At 42.8% G+C, this 18,610-nt stretch overlaps 1 protein-coding gene across 2 annotated transcripts in view; it reads right to left on the bottom strand.

Moving 5' to 3' along the window:
- The window catches only part of GRAMD2B (GRAM domain containing 2B), a 125,209-nt gene that overhangs the window by 70,388 nt on the left and 36,211 nt on the right, over positions 1–18,610 (bottom strand). Inside the window, exon 1 of one of the 2 annotated variants that reach the window (XM_042934044.1) lies at positions 11,614–12,119. The exons of the other annotated variant lie outside the window; for it this stretch is intronic. Within the exon in view, the coding sequence (XP_042789978.1) occupies positions 11,614–11,696 (83 nt within the window). The 5' untranslated portion in view covers positions 11,697–12,119. Of the gene's footprint in view, positions 1–11,613; positions 12,120–18,610 lie in introns of those variants that run through there. 2 annotated transcript variants of the gene reach the window in all.

Raw genomic sequence — 18,610 nt, 5'->3', positions numbered from 1 at the left:
TCACCACATTTGGCTTTAGGGTATTTCCAGAAATTGAACTCATTCTCAAAGGATGAGGATTTGCCAACCTTATGACTATTCAAAGAATGGGCTCCAGGCTTTGAAAGTAACTCTGCAAGAAGAGTTTCAAAAAGATTTTGTGCAATTGCAGCATTTTTGGAAAAGTGCTTGGGTTCCTTTGGTGACTACTTTTAAAGAGACAACATTCCCATGTTTTTAAAACAAAGCAGTCACATCACTTTATAGAAACATTCTGTGCTTACGCAAAGAAGAATCCAACCATTGTTTTAAAAACTGGTGTGTGTGTGTGTGGGGGGGGGGGGGGGGGTGCCTGAGTGACTCAGTCAGTTAAGTGTCCCACTTTTGATCTCAACTAAGGTCATGATCTTGTGGTTCATGAGATGGAGACCAGCGTCGGACTCTGGGCTGACAGCACAGAGCCTTGCCTGGGATTCTTTCCCTCTCTCTCGCCCCCTCCCCAGGCATGCATGCGTGTGCTCTTTGTCTCTAAAAATAAATAAACTTTAAAAAATGTTTAATAAATAAACAAAACCTGGAATTTATGAATGACTGCCATGCAAATCACATTGTAAAGCTGCAACTGCAATGATAAAGTTCCCTGTGGCCAGGTCTGAGTGCAGATGAATGCAGAAGGAGCCAGAGGGGGTACCTGTGTCTGACAATACACAGAGGAAGTCTCCATGCTCAACAGAGAGCTAGAGGTGCTCCCTCTTTCCTGTCCTCTACATAACATCAGAAATCCTTTGAATGTTAGAATTGTTGAATGAAAATGAATCTTGGATTCACAGTTGAGAAAACAAACCTATTAAAGTTAAGAGATCTGGGGTGCCTGGGTGGCTCTGTCGGTTAAGCGTCAGACTTCGTCTCAGGTCATGATCTTAACTGTTCATGGGTTTGAGCCCCATGTCGTGCTCTGTGCTGACAGCTCAGAACCTGGAGCCTGCTGCGGATTCTGTGGCTCCCTCTCTCTGTCCCTCCCCTGCTTGCAGACTGTTTCTATGTCTCTCTCTCTTAAAAATAAACATTAAAAAAAAAATTAAGAGATCTACTCAGGGATGCACAGACACTTAATGGGAGGCACTGCGCCTTCTGTATCTTTCCTCATCCCAAATCTAGTGAGGTTGTGTCATTAATTATTTTAGGGGGCTGGTTCAGATTAGACTGCACATTGGAATTTTGGCTTCAACAGCTGTTATGATCTTGGGCAAGTGGCTGTGTCTCTGTTATGCATAGAATGTGATGACAACTGTACCTGTGTCATATATGTGAAAGCACTCTAAATGCTGTCTAGCACATAATAATGATATCACCTCACCTCATGTAAGCTTTGATACATTTTCTGAAGCTTCTTTGAAAAAAGATCAAACTCCAAAATATTGCTGTTCTCTACTCTTACTTTCCTTATGGGCAAAGGCCTTGTGTTCTTCATCTTGGTGACTGCCATGACACTCAGGCTGGTGTTCAACACACAGAACTACTTACTCAATGTCAGTTGACAACATGAGCAAATCTCTCTGGTCATTATCAGCTGTTCAATAATCGCCTTTCTCCTAGCTCATAGGCCATTTACTATTAGCTCCTCTCAGGTACTGATGAAAGGTCAGATGTGTTGTGATTTTAGTATCTGACTTCAGCCAAGGGCCTGTGACTGCTTGCAAAATTTTTAGCAAAGATTTGCATCAAAACAAGGACCAGCGTAGAAATCTACCAATTTGATGTCAAACTAGTCCAACTTCATACGACTACAGAATTTTATTATGACAAGAAAGGAAAATATTCTTTAAGTTTTTTTTTTAATGTTTGTTTTTGAGAGAGAGAGGCAGAGCGTGAGTAGGGGAGGGGCAGTGAGAGAGGGAGACACAGAATCGGAAGCAGGCTCCAGGCTCTGAGCTGTCAGCACAGAGCCGGACGTGGTGCTCAAACTGACGAACGTGAGATCATGAGTCAGAAGCTTAACCAATGAGCCACCCAGATGCCCCGGAAAGGAAAATATTCTTGATAGTTTCTATAGGCTCTCAGAAGACCACACTATATGTTATGTAACACATCCAACACCATATTTAAGTTGTTAGGATCAAATGAGGTGCTGTTTTCCAGTGAATTACAGAAACAATATAGCGATAATGAAAGCCGTCATGATGAATTAGTTTTTCATCCTTGTTGATATACAGGAACTTAATTCACAAAACACGCTTAGGACTACACACTAGGGATTTCAAAGTAACTTGGAGGATCACAAGATCATTGTTTTCAGATGATAATCCTCAGTATTAACAATAAAAGACAAAAATTAGCCTGTTTCTAAGGTTCTTCACATTTTTTAAATCACCACGCAAGATGGAAGACATCATTTGAAAAATCTAGAAGGCAACAAATATGGATATAAACACAAACCTGATATATATGGGCTTAAAAAAAACACACACCAACATTTATACACAGACCAGCATCTCCACGAGTGGAGAAGAGGCATGTCAGCTACCCATGTCGGTGCCAGAGATTTCACCAACACGACACAGAGCACTATCTAGAAAAAAGAGGAGACAAAGCGGCCAGGATGCAAGGGGGAGACACACACATTAATGGCAAATTAACATTTTCTCTTTCCTTTTTCAAGGTAACTCGGTATCTTTCCTCAGTTTTTTCTTTTTTCTCTTCTCTCCCCATCTCCTTACTCCTTGTCTCCACCTTCAAATTCCCACTTCTCCACTTGGATCTCTTCTTTTTTAAACACGTCTCATCACTACTGTGACCTGTGTTGGCGTGTTCATGTTCATTTGGTCCTAGATAGGCCCCTGACCAGATGAGGTGGCCAATGTACCTATCTGCTAATATGACCAAATACTGCTACCTCATCTGATCAGGGGCCTGTCTAGCATCATCCATTCAGGAGAGGGGAACAGAAGAAATAAGAAACTGAATCAAGGGTGCCTGGGTGGTTCAGTCAGTTAAGCGTCTGACTTCGGCTCAGATCATGATCCTGTCGTTCATGAGTTCAAGCCCTGCGTCGGGTTCTGTGCTGACAGCTCAGAACCTGGAGCCTGTTTCGGATTCCATGTCTCCCTCTCTCTCTGCCCCTCCCCCCACTCATGCTCTGTCTTTCCGTCTCCTTCAAAAATAAGTAAACGTTAAAAAATTTTAAAAAAGAAACTGAATCCGTAACTTGAGGATGTCTTAGTCAGATAACAGTTCCTCTAATACCATGGATCCATTTTGCTAAGATCCATTTAAGAAAGTTGTGTTCTGATGAAGTTATTTATCCTTCAGGGCTAAAACCGAATAAGCCACTTCATTGGTAGATAACTATTCTGCAAAGAGGTTTGAGAAAACTGTGCTCTATGAGAATACTGTTTGCCATTCACCGAACTCTCCTACCGTATGCAGTCCAAATACTGTATGATCACACTCACAAAGCACTTCATTTCACCAAGGCCAACATTTTTACATGCATATTGGGAGATGCATATTCTAAAACAAACCAAACCTACAAAAAGCTGGATTCTGGCCTTAAATGACAACAGCGTGAGGACACAACGAAAACCTCAGCAAGCAGTTACCCTTGAGACAAGGAAATGTAACGTGGAAGGCAAGAAGAAGGCTCTCACTTTTCATCTTGAACAGAGGCTACACTACTTTTCTAGCCTTATACATATATTGCTTTAAACTGTGTCAACAGAGATAGGGGAGATTATGGTCCAATTTCTTAGGCTCTTCTTTGTATTACTCTGTCATAAAAAAAAAAAAAAAAAAAACAGTGATAAATGTCACCAGCAAAATTTTAAGAGGTTGTAAAAAATGTACCCAAGTATGCCAGCCTGAGTTATCTTTGTTAGCACTGTCACATCTGTTCACATCTTTGATAACACTGCACTTTGGGGGAGGTTTCAAAATCCTAAGTATGAATGTCACCTACTATCTTCTGAAGTGTAACTTACTGATTTGCGTTTAAAGTGCTTACAGTCTTGGGATGCCTGGGTGGCTCAGTCAGTTAAGTGTCCGACTTTGGCTCAGGTCATGATCTCATAGTTCGTGAGTCAAGCCCTGTGTCGGGCCCTGTGCTGACAGCTCAGAGCCTGGAGCCTGCTTTGGATTCTGTGTCTCCCTCCCCGCCCCCCCACTCTGCCCCTCCTTGGCTCGCACGGTCTCTCTCGCTCTCAAAAAAAAAAAAAAAAATAAACGTTAAAAAAAAATTTAAAGCGCTTACAGTCTTGTTTTCCTGGATTGTGAAAGGATTTCTCTTACAGCTATACCATACGCCCTCGTGCATTGCCAGTAGAAACATAACATAGTATGGCTGCTTTGAGAAATTTTTCCAGTTCTTCAAAAAGTTGAACACAGATTGACCATATGACTCAGAAATTCCACTTCTACGTATATAAGAAGTGAGAGCATATGTCCACACAAAGACTTGCATACAAATATTCATAGCATTATTCATAATAACCAACAACTGGAGACCAACTAAATGTTCCTGAACAAGCCAACAGATGGACAAAATGTGGAATATTCACATAGTATCACTGAATACTATTCAGTGACAAAAAGGACTCAGCTAATGACATATGCTACTTTACAAATGGACCTCAAAAACCCAAGGCTAAGTGAAGGAAGGCAGATACAAAAGACCACGGATTATATGATTCCACTTATATGAAATGCCCACAAAAGGCAAGTTTATAGAAACAGAAAGTAGACAAATGGTTACCTGGGGCAAGGTGGGAATGGGGATTAAACATAAATGGGTGCAGGTAATCTTTGGGGTGGGGTGTGGGAAAATGTTGGAAAACCAGGTATGACAATGGTGCACCACTCAGTAAAGTTACTGAGGTATACAGCTGTAAATGGGTACATTTTATCACCTGGAAAATATATCTCAAGAACCCTGTTAAGAATAATCTGCCTCTTGAGACATCATGTCCCATTAAGAATGTGGGAATCTGGCACACAGAGTGACCGATGATAACATACAAACCAGTTTATCTTTGAGAATGCAGTTAAGTTGCTTTTGGTTCTCTTCTAGGGGTAAATAATTAAATCTAAGTTTAGATAAAGCCCCTTCTTTCCTTTAAAAAAATTTTTTTTAAATTATTTTAGAGACAGAGCTTGTGAACAGGGGAGAGGGGCAGAGTGAGAGAGATACAGAATCTTAAGCTCAATGCAGAGCCCGATGCAGGGCTCAAACCCACAACCCTGGGATCATGACCTGAGCTGAAATCAAGAGTCGGACACTCAACCAATGAGCCACCCAGGCTCCCTCCCACCATTTCTTTTAAGAACAGTCACTGATATGGCTCTGGAAGAGTCTCTCTCAAGGACCTTTGAAAACGTGTGAGACGCCTAGAACTGAGCGTTAACAGAGTTAGAAAGATGGTGAAGGAGAGCTCTTTTAGAGTTTAACAATTGGAAAACAATGAACAATGTAAAGATGAGGAGCCACGAGATAAAAGCTCAATGCCAGGAAGCAGGATATCGAAAATCAATGGCTTGTAGATAAAAGTACTGAACAATAGATGGGAAAACACCAAAGCAGTAAGCAATATTTAAATAAGCTGGTAAGTCACTAAGTAGTTCTCGTAGGAGAGGTTTTTTAACATAAAGTAAAAACCAAGGTGCCATGTTGGTTTCGTGGAAGTATTGCCCCACGCGTCTTTGAGGTCTAGCTGATGCAACAGAGGCTCACTTTTAATAGAATACTGGGGAAAAGGCGCCTGGGTGGCTCAGTCTGTTGAGTGTCTGACTTCAGCTTAGGTCATGATCTCACATGGTTTGTGAGTTTCAGCCCCTCACCAGGCTTTGCGCTGATAGCATGGAGCCTGCTTGGGATTCTGTCTCCCTCTCTCTGTGCCCCTCCTCTGCTAGCTCACTCACTCTCACTCTCTCTCAAAAGTAAACATTAAAAAAAAAAAAAAAATAGAACGCTTGGGCTTGCTACTGTCAGAGTTAGGGCTGTTGAATTTTGACTAATTATCTTTTATGTAATCCTCCCACCCACCCCCACCCCAACTCCACAGCATGTTCCAGACCCTCAGTGGGAAAGATTGACACAGCTATGGTTATTGAGAGCTAACAACATCAGACACTGGGTGAAGTGAATTTCTTACACTTCCCATTTATACTTGATAGCAAGCATCTATGAAGCAGTGACTTAAGTATTCCCCTTTACAGATGATGAAGTGGTGGCTTACAGGCGTTCAGTAACTGGCCAGGGTCACACTTCCAGGAGACAGAGAAGTCAGATTTCAAATCCTACTTTCCTAGAACATGCTTGCTTGCTTGCTTGCTTTCTTTCTTTCTTTCTTTCTTTCATTTTTAAAAATGTAAGTAATCTCTACACTCAACACGGGGCTCGAACTCATGACCCCAAGATCAAGACTTGCACGCTCCACCAAGTGACCCAGTCAGGTGCCCCTAGAGCCTGAATTCTTAACATCTTTACGAACTGCCTTGATAGATCAGCAATTTCCGATGATAGTAACCTTTAGCCATAGGACTGATTTGATTCACTAAATTCCTTCCTCAAAAACATTTTAGACAAGAACGCTGTTTCATTTTTCTCCGTCTTTTCAAACTCAATTGTTTCACTTTAATAAAATTTTAATGTTTCTAATGTCATAATTCTTTCTTCCTATTCCAAAGTTCATATTAAAAAGTATACCAGATAACCAGAATTGCCAATTACCAGAATTGGTGACCTGGAAATGAGAATTTTAAAAAAACTGTGGGTGGCTCAGTCGGTTAAGCGTCTGACTTCAGCTCAGGTCATGATCTCGAAGTTTTTGAATTTGAGCCTTGCGTCGGGTTCTATGCTGACAGCTCAGAGCCTGAAATCTACTTCAGATTCTGTGTCTGCCTCTCTCTCTGGTCCCTCTCCCCCTCATGCTCTCTTTCTCTCAAAAATAAATAAACATTAAAAAATTTTTAAAAATTAAGATTGCATTACAAATATGTTATGGGTCATGTAATTTATTATTTGAAATATGAATCAAGATAACTTTTGCTCAGAAATGTATCAGTCATTTTAGACAGTTTTTGTAACTCCTTGAAAGTAACTTAGCCATTAAGGGGAGCCTGGGTGGCTTAGTCGGTTGTGTCCTACTTTGGCTCGGGTCATGATCTCACGGTTTGTGAGTGTGAGCCCGGGTTGGACTGTGTGCTAACAACTCAGAGCCTGGACCCTGCTTCGGATTCTATGTCTCCCTCTCTCTCTGCCCCTCTCCTGTTCGCGTTCTGTCTCTCTCTCCCTGATATAAACATTAAAAGAAAGAAAGAAAGAAAGAAAGAAAGAAAGAGAGAAAGAAAATAACTTAGCCTGTTAATAAATCAGATCCACAAGAGACTTTAAGAAATAAAAGTGTATCTCAGAAAATGTGTGTGAAAAACATTAGGTTAGAAATGTCTATATATTGGGAACATAACATTCAGAATGAAAAAAGTACTGAAAGGGAGGAAGGTAGGGTCTCAAAAGGAAATATGCAGCTAAATGACCAGTTCTTGGTAAGAAGGGGGCTATTTTTATTTATTGGTTTATTTTTATTTTTTTTAAGTTTATGTATTTATTTTGAGAGAGAGAGAGAGAGAGAGGGCACGAGCGCGTGAGCAGGGGAGGGGCAGGGGGAGAGTGAAAAAGAGAAGACTAAGCAGGCTCCATACTGTCAGCGCAGAGCCCAATGCGGGGCTCGAACCCATGAACCACAAGACCATGACCTGAGCTGAAGATGCTTAACCAACTGACCCTCCCATGCGACCCAGAAAGGGGGTATTTTTAAATCGAATATGCATTTTGGCGATGAGTAAATCTGCAGCCTCACTGCTAACACAAAGATGAGTAACTCACAGCTCTCGGCAAGTCAATGCACCTAAAAATTCTAACTGCTACTGATAGAAAATTTGATTAAACAACTTTAACTGAGTAAAATTTCCCCTGAGATAGTCAAGCGGAACCTCAGTTATAAGTATATTATACACCTTAATTAGGGGGAATGGCGTCTCAGCCTCCCTAGCTCACTAACAGATGGTTATCGAAAGTGATTATTTGCTGGGCCCCCTGAGAAATTCAGGAAGAAAAAAATGTGATCAGAGTTTGCCATCTATATTATATATATATTAATATATATGGGACTAGTGTGTGAGCTAGTAACTGTTAACAGCTTGAAATAGTACTTTGTACACAATAAATGCTCAATAAATGTTCACTGTTCATCAACAGCAATAATAGCAGCAGCTCAAATCTATGGGGTTGATCACAGACATGCAAGGGGAACATGGAGAAACAAGAGGTAAGTATGGCCAGCGATAAGGAAGGACTTTAAAGGAAGGAAATCTTGAGTTGATTTGTATAGGTATATTGAGAAAAAGAACAGAGGGGACTGCTTGAGCAAAGGAATAGAGATGAGAGGGAAAGAAGGTAGGTAACTTCCTTCAGCAGTCCCTTTGGCACACCTGTTCCTTATTCTTCTGCATCATCACCTCTTAGGTCTGGAGCGGCTAGTTACTGTGATTGTTTGCATGGAAAAGATAGTCATGCTCGTAGTATTAGGAATGAAGTTGAAATGATCTACATGTACTCCAATGTCCTTAAATTCCTGGCAGAGGAGACGAGGTCATGCGGGCCATCACAAATTCTAGAGTAGAGAAGTGTTCAAGTTCAGGCTCTAGTGTTAGAGTGCAGGCTCTGGACTTGAATTTAGCTCTGTCTCTACCTAGGTGCTTAACTTCTCAGACCTTCCATGTTCTTATGTGTCGAGTGGATAACAACAGCATCTGTCTCATTCTGTATGAAAATGAATGCAAAATGTTGAGCACAATGCCTGTCACACAGCAAGCATTCTCAATAAATGCCAGCTATTATTAACCAGGAGGCCAGGTTGTAGGTGATGAGGACTATGTGGCAAGAGCAAGCTATTCTTCTTTTTTTTAAATATTTATTTTTGACAGAGAGAGAGAGAGAGAGAGTGAGCGAGCGCACATGCGAGTGGGCAGGTGGGTGCAGACAGAGGATCTGAAGCAGGCTCCATGCTGTCAGCACAGAGCCCGATGTGGGGCTCGAACTCATGAACCGTGAGATCATGACGAGAGCCAAAGTCGGATGCTTAAGTGGCTGAGCCACCGAGGCGCCCCAAGAGCAAGCCATTCTAATACTCCAAGAAGAAAACGCCCATCAGGACATCCAGATTCTAATGAGTCTGAACTTTGTCATGATTAATCTAAGTTACAAAGTTCAGAACAAAGAAGACTGGGTGCCTAAGCGTCAAAATTTTCCTACCCAAATGATTTCAAATATGGAGTGATCACAATATATATATAACACTGATAATGTATCTACCTCCATCTTAAAATTACTCTTCTTCTGGTTCCAAAACAAGAGTTTAAAGCTCAGGAAATAGAGTGTCTCAAGTCTTTGAGTGATTCAGAAGTGACTTCAGCAGGGCTGGAAGTGACCATTTTACAGGGAAAAACCAACAAAAATCTCCATAAACCACGAAAAACTTACCAAAGACCGTTGAACGGGCAAACATCCTTAACTGTGGAGAAGATTCAGTTATAGGCCAAACTGTTTATAGTAGTATCTTGTTTGAGTTTAACGTAGCCACAGCCCCCAGCAATGTCCTCTGAACCCTCATTCCTGTATTCCCCACCACGATGGAACCAACAGTAGGCGTTCCTGTATTTGTTGAACTGAAATGAATTTGTGAAACTGGCGGTTCCAAATGAAGGTGTGGCTGTTTGGGGCCTTCCACTTCAAGGTGGTTATGTTTATTGTCTATAAAATTATTTTCCCCAGCGTCTGAAGAGTTTGAAGTTAACAGAATTCATCTGAACAGATAACAGGCTTTCTCAATCTATTAAAACACTCTCCTGAACTGAGTAGACTACTGGGAATGCAAAGATGTAAAGACTTACCAGCGGCCGCATGGACTTGAATCATTTTGCTTTGTGTAACTGGAACTTAGCACTGCCTGGGCTGACGTCTAGGCTAGGAGTTTACAGTCCAGGTTTCTAGTCTTGCTTGGCCCACTTAACACTCCTGTCACCTCTATGAAGTGCTGTTTAGAATGCCACAATCCCTCTTTTTTAAGAGAAGTATCTAAAAGAAGGATGAACTGCAAAAGAAATGTCCTTTGCTACTTTATCTCTTTCTTGGGCTTGAGTTATTAGAACAGAGTTAGGACTTTATTTTGGGGAGAGAAAACAAAAACATGTTGTGAGGGTTATTATACCTATGGCATTTTTTCCCCCTCAACCATCTTTTTATCGTTCATTTAAACAGGAAAGAATATCAGCTGAACTTGACAAAGCTGAGGGGCAGAAGAAAGGGCAGCCAAGGAAAGCAGACACTGGGAGAGATTATGACCAAAGCCTTTGACACAACAGATCAAAGCAGCTAGTAAAAGCTATTTTTCTTCCAAAACTTCAGCCCAAACTCCAATACACAGATGGAATATGCTTTTATAAACACCATTCTTTATGTGGAACCACACCGTGTTATAAAAATTGAGTAAATGTTGAAACAATGGAGATCGCACTTTCACTGTTTTTTAGGTACCCCCAACAGGTTGGTACTAAAAAAAAAAAAAAAAAAAAAAAAATTGGCTTCTTTAACAGGTTATTTATATATTTATCTTAGTAACACTTAAAGTTACAGCGACACAGAAAATAACCAAATACTGATCCTTTTCCTTTTGGAAAGAAGAATGTTTGGCAAGAACAAGCATGGAAATAATACTTCTGGATTTTAAAAACAGTAGTACAGGGGAAGATAAATAAGTTTTGTTACAGGAAGGTAATCCTTGTGATCCAAGTATCTGAGTTTTCAGTTTCTGAAACCAGAAGAGTTCCTAGGCCCAGCAATGTGCCAATCCTATTATGAACATGAATCTTTTAAGAGGATAGTCATAACCCAATGTTCGAAATGTTTTATGTTATTATATATTCATTGTGCTTCTACAGCCGCTCCCCCACCCTCTCTCTCTCTCTCTCAAAAAAAAAAAAAAAAAAAAAAAGAAAAGAAAAAAAGGAAAAAAGTATGTAGCGAGTTTGTGTCAAGTTCCCAAGCAAAGGCAGACAGTCCTTGAAGGGAAAGATAAAGCGTATTTCATGTTTTCTCCTACTTCTCCTCTCACTTGAGCAGAAACGAAGGAGATGGAGAAAAGACAACCCTTTAGTTCCGGATCAAATGACAAAATACACATCGCTGTGAAACTAATAACCAGATGGCATCTACGAGGTAGCTTCGTCTTCATACACGTCATGAAGAAGTAAGGAACAGAAGGAAGCGTCAGCGCTGTTCCTTGACCTGACTTAGACATCTGAATGCCTGCCCCAGACCTCCCTTGGGACAGATACCACGCCAATCGTGCTTTCGCTCCAATCCTTCACATCCCCACCAGACTGCAAGCTGCGGTCCGTTCCTCAAACGCTGCTGTGCCTCGTTCCCCACTACAGCATCGGAGAGAAAGAAGAGCCCGGGCGCCCCCCGAAAGAGTTCAAGCCACGGGGCTGTCTGTCCACGGTCAAGTTCCAAGCCAAACCCGTCCCCGGCACAGAAGTTTGGGCAGCGCGTTCCCGCCCGCCCGGGGGCCGGACGCTACTTACTGGGCTGAGCCAACTTTGCTGTCTCTCTTCGCGAGCACTTTGGCAGGCTTTGCGTCTTCCACATCTTGCTGTAGTTCGGTCATCGGGGCCGCGGGTGGAGGGCACCTTCAGACGTCCCCTCGCGGCTCCCAGCGTCCCGGGCGCAGGCCCCGCGAGCCGCGCCTTTCCCCGCGCCCTCCGTGCGCCCTCCTCGCGCGCTCCCGGCCGCTCAGCGCATCCAGGCCGGCCCGGAGCCGCGGGGCCGCCAACCTGGACACGTCCGGGCGGCCGCGATTGGTCGGCGCCGGCGTGCGGGCCGGGGAGGGAAGGGGAGGGCCGAAGGCAAGTGACAGCCTCCTGCCCCAACCCGCGAGGCCCGGCCCGAGCGCCTGCAAACCTGTTGAACTAGTCTGGCTGGGGGAGGAAGCTAATTGGCCACGCAGGTGGAACAGTTGCCTAACTGGGCTCCGTATATTTAGCCTCCTGGTAAGTTGGGCTTCCTCCCGCCTCCCTAGCACCCCCCCCCCCCCCAGCTGTAACCGGGGAGTTTTAAAAACGGGCGGCCTTCTGCGGCTACAGGAAATGGTTCGGACTGAGCGAGGCGCTCGGTCTCCCAGATGCGCGCTGTGGGCTGCGCGGTGTCCCGGCCTAAATTATTCAGACAGGATATTGCCTCATTGGGGACTGCTCCGTCGGGGCTCCAACAATAGGTCAGTTCAGTGACAAAGGTAGCGAGACGTGGTTGTCTCTAGAGATTGTCTGGTTAACCCTTCCCCGTTGTGGGGGTGGGGAGAGGGGTGGGGGTGGTGGTGCAGGGAGAGCGTTCCTCAAAATCTCATTAGCAACTTAACCTCGACTGTGCCCCCCACCTGGAAAAGGAATGCCTCTTCTTCCCGCTTTTTGGTGAGGTTTTGGCATGCTGAATCTGTCTCAAGGTTTGCATTTGAAACATCATCCAGGGGCGCCTGGGTGGCCCAGTTGGTTGGACATCCGACTTGGGCTCAGGTCATGATCTCACGGTTTGTGGGTTTGAGCCCCTGCGCGGACATCTCAGAGCCCGGATCCTGCTTTGGATTGTGTGTCTCCCTCTCTCTCTCTCCCTCTGCCCCTTCCCACCCCATCAAAATAAATAAATAAGTAAGTAAATAAATAAGTAAATAAATATTTTTAAATATTAAAACAATTTTAAAAACCACATCATCCATTTCTTTCACATATTTTTGAGAGCTTCTAGGTGCCAGGCATCCTTCTAAACATTCCCTTATTATAACAAATAAAGTATGTGTTGGTGATTTTCTAAGTCGTTGACAATAAGAGGAGTGTAAAACCTTATTGTTGGAAGCCCAAACTGACTTTAAAACAATTACAAGTGGCAACAATAGTTCATGACATGGCTGGGGGGAAAAAAAGCGAACTTTCGGCCCTGCCTGCGGCTGCAAGACCTTTTTGTTTCTTTAAATTTAATTTTTAGATTTCAGAATAATGGCAGAGACTATGGAACCATAGTGTTTACATTTATGTATGTATATGTGTGTATATAGGGTGTGTGTCAAAGAAAACACCTACCCTTTCAGATTAGTGCACACATTTGGGGGATCAAGGCCTTTCCAAAGATTTCTTTTTGCCTTTTCATTTACTAGCTGTGTGGTTAGGCTGAGAGAACAAAAGCATCTTTTTGTAGCCTGCTTGCTCCAAAATTGTCCTAACACTTGGAAAATAAAATAAAAATGTTTTTGTAAAATCTAGGAGAGTGGGCCTGGCAGATTGTGCCCCGTCTCTCATGCCCTCTCTCTTTCTCACCTATTTTGCTGCAAAGGGGGGTTGCTCTTCACCATTGACTCCTGTGGAAGCCAGGCTGGGTGTGGTGGGGAAGGCTTTGTGTGACCAGAAGATTTGCAAGCTCTCTTAGGTATCCCTTCCTGGCTTTTCCTGGGGACATTACACCTTCAGCCGTCAGGTCCTTTCTCTAGCCACCTCTCCTACTCATGACAGGTGTGGGCCTGAAATATAGGAGGTTATCACCGTCCTAAACTGGGTAGTACTCTCTCCTTAAATCTCAGGTGCCTTCCTAACAGCATCCACTACAGATCAGAGGAGAGCTCAGTTTTTGCCCCAACTATTTTTTTATTGCAGTAAAGTATACATAATATTTATGATTTTAGCCATTGGCCAGCGTACATTCAGTGACATTAAATATACTCACAGTATGTGTAAAAGTTACCACTCTCTATGCCCCAAACTTTTTGTCCTATCCAACATCAACTCTGTACCCATTCAACAATAAGCCTTCCTCCCTTCCTCTGGGTCCCTGGTAACCTTTATTCTACTTTGTGTGTCTTTGAATTTGTCTGTTCCGGATACTTCATGTAAGTGCAGTCATGTGATATTTTTCTTGCTATGTTTGGCTTGTATCACTGCATATAATGTTTTCAAGTTCCACCTAAGTTATAGCGTATCTCATCACTTCATTCTTTTTTTATGGCTGAATTATAATCCATTGTGTGTATACCCCACATTTGTTTATCTGTTGACCTGTTCATGGACACTTGACCTGTTTCTACCTTTTGGCTCTTGTGAATAATAGTGCTGTGAACGACATACAAATACCTATTCATGTCCCTGCTTTCCTTTCTTTTGGGTATATATCTAGGAGTGGAATTGCTGGTCAGATGCTAGTTACATGTTTAACCTTTTGAGATACCTTGGCTAGGCCTCTTTTGATGCATGAATAAAAACCAGTGTTGAAAGCTTCCTCAGCATGGGCATACAGCTCAATCAATGCGCACTTGGGTACCCTCAAACTTGTTCTGTAATGTGTAGGATGAGGACTGAAAATAGTGTGATCTTAAGGGAGAAAGGAAGGGAGGGGCGTGGGTTTAGGGGCAGGTGGCGGAAATAGCAGCTAGTCCTTCCCCAGAACGGGGAAGAATTACAAAGGAGCAAGTAAATGTTATTATTTTACTTAGTGACGTTTGCCTGGGTTTAAAAGACTTTGTCAGACAGCTTCATAATTTGTTTATTCATGGGGCTATCATACAGGAAAGTGGAATGCGGTATTTAAAAGGCAGCAGCAGTAGATGATAGGGGATATTTCACTGTAGTGTGACAAATAGAAACGTAAGATTATGTCTGAAATATATTTTAGGGGGCTCTTTGATTTTGCTCCGATAACAGACCCTTTACTTTTCTTCCTCCTAGCCTCTGGGCGCCTAATTTCTTGTTTCTAACATCAAAGAAGAGTTCTAGCTGTTACTTTTTCCAGTTATTTAATCAGATCCAGTAGTAAATGCCTAATCCATCACCTTTCAGGTTGCAGAAGACTCCTACTTAACGGCTTGGAATATCGATCAAAGTTGGTGTCTTTTTTACATTGATCAGATACACTGTGCATGCATAGTCTCAGGGGCAGAGTTCAGATATGAGTTTAGAGATTTGAGTGGAGATGATAGTGTAAGGTGTGGTCAAGTAATTGCCTAATTGATAACAAATGGCAGGCAATGTATTTATTAGCCAATAGAGGTACACTAAAGGATCATCACATGCCTGTAATTTCATAACTATTGTCTGACGACATGTTTAAGAAGCTGTTGATGCTCTTACCAAGATACAAGCTGTCATAACTATGCATAATATTCAATGTATCAGTGTCATAAGTCAAAGAAATTCATGAACACTCATCAGACCATTCCCGTTTTTCAATTTAAGCTCAGTGTTCAAAGGAGAAAATGGAAAACACTGCACGAGTTCAGAAGAGAGCCCCATGGTGACACTGAAGAATTTGATTTTAAGACTTCGAAAAAAAAGTTTTAAGAATGAAAGTTGAGAAGCATTTACTTATAGGAAGGGAAATTTCCTGATGAGCACAGCCACTAAACATTGGAATGGGAATCTATAGTAAGGCATGGAATCTCCTACTATGCACATCTTTGAGAATAATATTTAAAAAAAGTCAAATAGAATGGTTCTAAACCAGTATTTCCCAAACCAGGTTATACTGCAAATGGAAAAACTTGAAATAGTCTCTTCCTCTCTCTAGGGATGAGGCACGAACCAAGTTTAGCATCCATGTTGAGAGAAGTGGACAAGATGGTAAGGGCTTCCTGGTGTGGGGGCCAGCGGTAGCTGGGAAACACTAGTCTAAGTCATGTTCTGGGAGAAAGCAGCAGCAGTAAACAAAACTCTGCCGGTCCAATGTTCTTTTTAAAAATTAAAATACACAGGGGAACCTGGGTAGCTCAGTCAGTTGAGTGTCCAACTCTAGATTTCAGCTCAGGTCATGATCCCAGGGTTGTGAGATTGAGCCCCACCTCGGTCTCTGTGCTGAGTGTGGAGCCTGCTTAGGATTCTTCCTCTGCCCTTTTCCCTGGCTTAGGCATGCATACTCTCTGTGTCAAATGAAAATAAAAATAAAATACACAATGCCACATAATTAAGACATTGAAATCTACCCCAGAGGTTTAAAGTAGATGTCTGTTTTCTGTATGGTTAATGTTACAGGTCACGCGTGAAGTAAGGAAGCCCCTGAGACCATCCGGTATGTGGTTTTCACACCAGGTTCTGCGAGAGTCGAGAGTCGGAGCTCTTTGAACTAGAGAGTTGAGGAGCCGGCCTTTCAACTGAGGTCTTCTGACAACAGCCTCCCTCTTAGCACCACTCAGATACACAGCCTTTCCTGCTTCTGCTAGACCTCTTCCTCTTAAGTCTCTTTCATGTATTTGGTTTTGTTTTGTTTTTTTTTAAGTTTTTTTAATGTTTATTTTTGAGAGAGAGAGAGAGACAGAGACAGAGCACAAGCAGGGGAGGGGCAGAGAGAGAGGGAGACACAGAATCTGAAGCAGGCTCCAGGCTCTGAGCTGTCAGCACAGAGCCCCACACAGGGCTCGAACTCACAAACTGCAAGATCATGACCTGAGCTGAAGTTGGATGCCCAACCAGCTTAGCCACCCAGGGGCCCCTCTTTCATGTATTTGTGTTCTGTATTAGTTTCTATTTGAAGAAGGGGAAAAGTGTTGCTTGTGCCACATTGAACAAAAATTTCAAATGAAATCTACATTTTTCAGAGAAGAGCCTGAGCTTCAGAGGGTTGAGGGACTTGGCCAAGATGACAGTGATTCCCTGAGGATGAAGATTCAGCTTTCCTGAGTTTCACTGTGTAGGAGTGAAGGGGTGAAAGAAGAAAGAAAGAAAGAACACTTAACCAACTGAGCCTGAACTCAGGCGCCCCTTTTCTTTCTCTTTCTTTTCTTTCTTTCTTTCTTTCTTTCTTTCTTTCTTTCTTTCTTTCTTTCTTTCTTTCTCTCTCTCTCTCTCTCTCTCTCTCTCTCTCTCTCTCTCTCTTTCTTTCTTTCTTTCTTTCTTTCTTTCTTTCTTTCTTTCTTCACCCCTTCACCTAGGGGTGTAGGAGAGTGAGCAGAATGGCAGAGAAACGTACCTTATCAGAGAGTGATCTTGGGAGGGAGATCCCAAGGACCCTACACGTGTATAATGTTTGTGAGCAAAGAACTGTTGGAGTCTAGAGCTATCTTTGGTGGCTGAATTTTGTCGTTAAATATTGCTGCATAACTACCTCAAAGTTTGTGGCTTAAAACAATAATTTAATATTTCCTCTCATGGTACGGTGGGTTGACAGGGCTCACCTGCACAGTTCTCATAGGGGTCTCTCAGGCAGTCACTGTCGTTGGAGTCGTTTGAAAACTCGATGGAGCTAGACATGCACCTCCTATGTCTGGTGCTTCAGCTGGGATAGCTGGAACAGGTGCAGAGTAGTGGAGCATTTTGTCTCCCTGCATGGCCCGCCCCGTGGCCAGGTGGGTTTCCTTACAACATGGCCATCTCTGTATACTTCGACTTTTTACTTGATGGCTGACTTCCTCCAGAGCACGTGTTCTGTAATGCTAAAGGGGAATCCACAAGGCTTTTTATGAGATAGCCTTGGATATCAGGCAGCTTCAGCTCTGCTTTCTAGTGGTCAAAGGTGAGCCCCAGAGCCAGCCCACAATCAAGGTGTAAATACCTGGAGTGTAGTTTACCAGGGACCATGTCTGGGGAGTGGCTTCCACAGTGCAGATAACAGATGAGGCTCTCTGACTGGCTACTTTTTCAATGTGGATGTGAATAAATGGGCATTTGTTTTTTTCTTTTTAAATGCTTTATGTTTTATTTTGTATTTGATAGAGAAAGAGAGAGACAGAGCATGAGCAAGGGAGGGCCAGAGACATGAGACAGAATCTGAAGCAGGCTCCAGGCTCTGAGCTGTCAGCACAGAGCCCAGTGGGGGGCTCGAACCCATGAACCGTGAGATCATGACCTGAGTGAAGTCAGACGCTTAACCAACTGAGCCTGAACTCAGGCGCCCCTTTTGCCCCTTTTCTCTCTTTCTTTCTTTCTTTCTTTCTTTCTTTCTTTCTTTCTCCTTCTTTCTTTCTCCTTCTTTCTTTCTCTTCCTTTCTTTTCTTTCTTTCTTTCTTTTCTTTCTTTCTTTCTTTCTCCTTCTTTCTTTCTCTTCCTTTCTTTTCCTTCTTTCTTTCTTTCTTTCTTTCTTTCTTTCTTTCTTTCTTTCTTTCTTTCTTTCTTTCTTAATGTTTATTTATTTTGAGAGAGCACAAGAAGGGGAGAGGGGCAGAGGATGAGAGAGAGAATCCCAAGCTGGCTCCATGCTGCCATCGCAGAGCCCAGCACTGGACTCCATTGAATGAACTGTGAGATAATGTCTTGAGCAGAAACCAAGAATCTGACGCTTAACTGACTAAGCCACCCAGGAACCCCTCCCCTTTTCTCTCTCTCTTTCTTTCTTTCTTTCTTTCTTTCTTTCTTTCTTTCTTTCTTTCTTTCTTTCATGTTTATTTTGAGAGAGAGCATAAGAAGGGGAGAGGGGCAGAGGATGAGAGAGAGAATCCCAAGCTGGCTCCATTGAATGAACTGTGAGATCATGTCTTGAGCAGAAACCAAGAATCTGACGCTTAACCGACTGAGCCACCCAGGAACCCCTTTTCTCTTTCTTTCTTTCTTTCTTTCTTTC

Source organism: Panthera leo, chromosome A1 (assembly GCF_018350215.1).
Source record: "Panthera leo isolate Ple1 chromosome A1, P.leo_Ple1_pat1.1, whole genome shotgun sequence".
Taxonomy (NCBI): domain Eukaryota; kingdom Metazoa; phylum Chordata; class Mammalia; order Carnivora; family Felidae; genus Panthera; species Panthera leo.
This window is presented reverse-complemented; position numbering and strand designations above follow the sequence as displayed.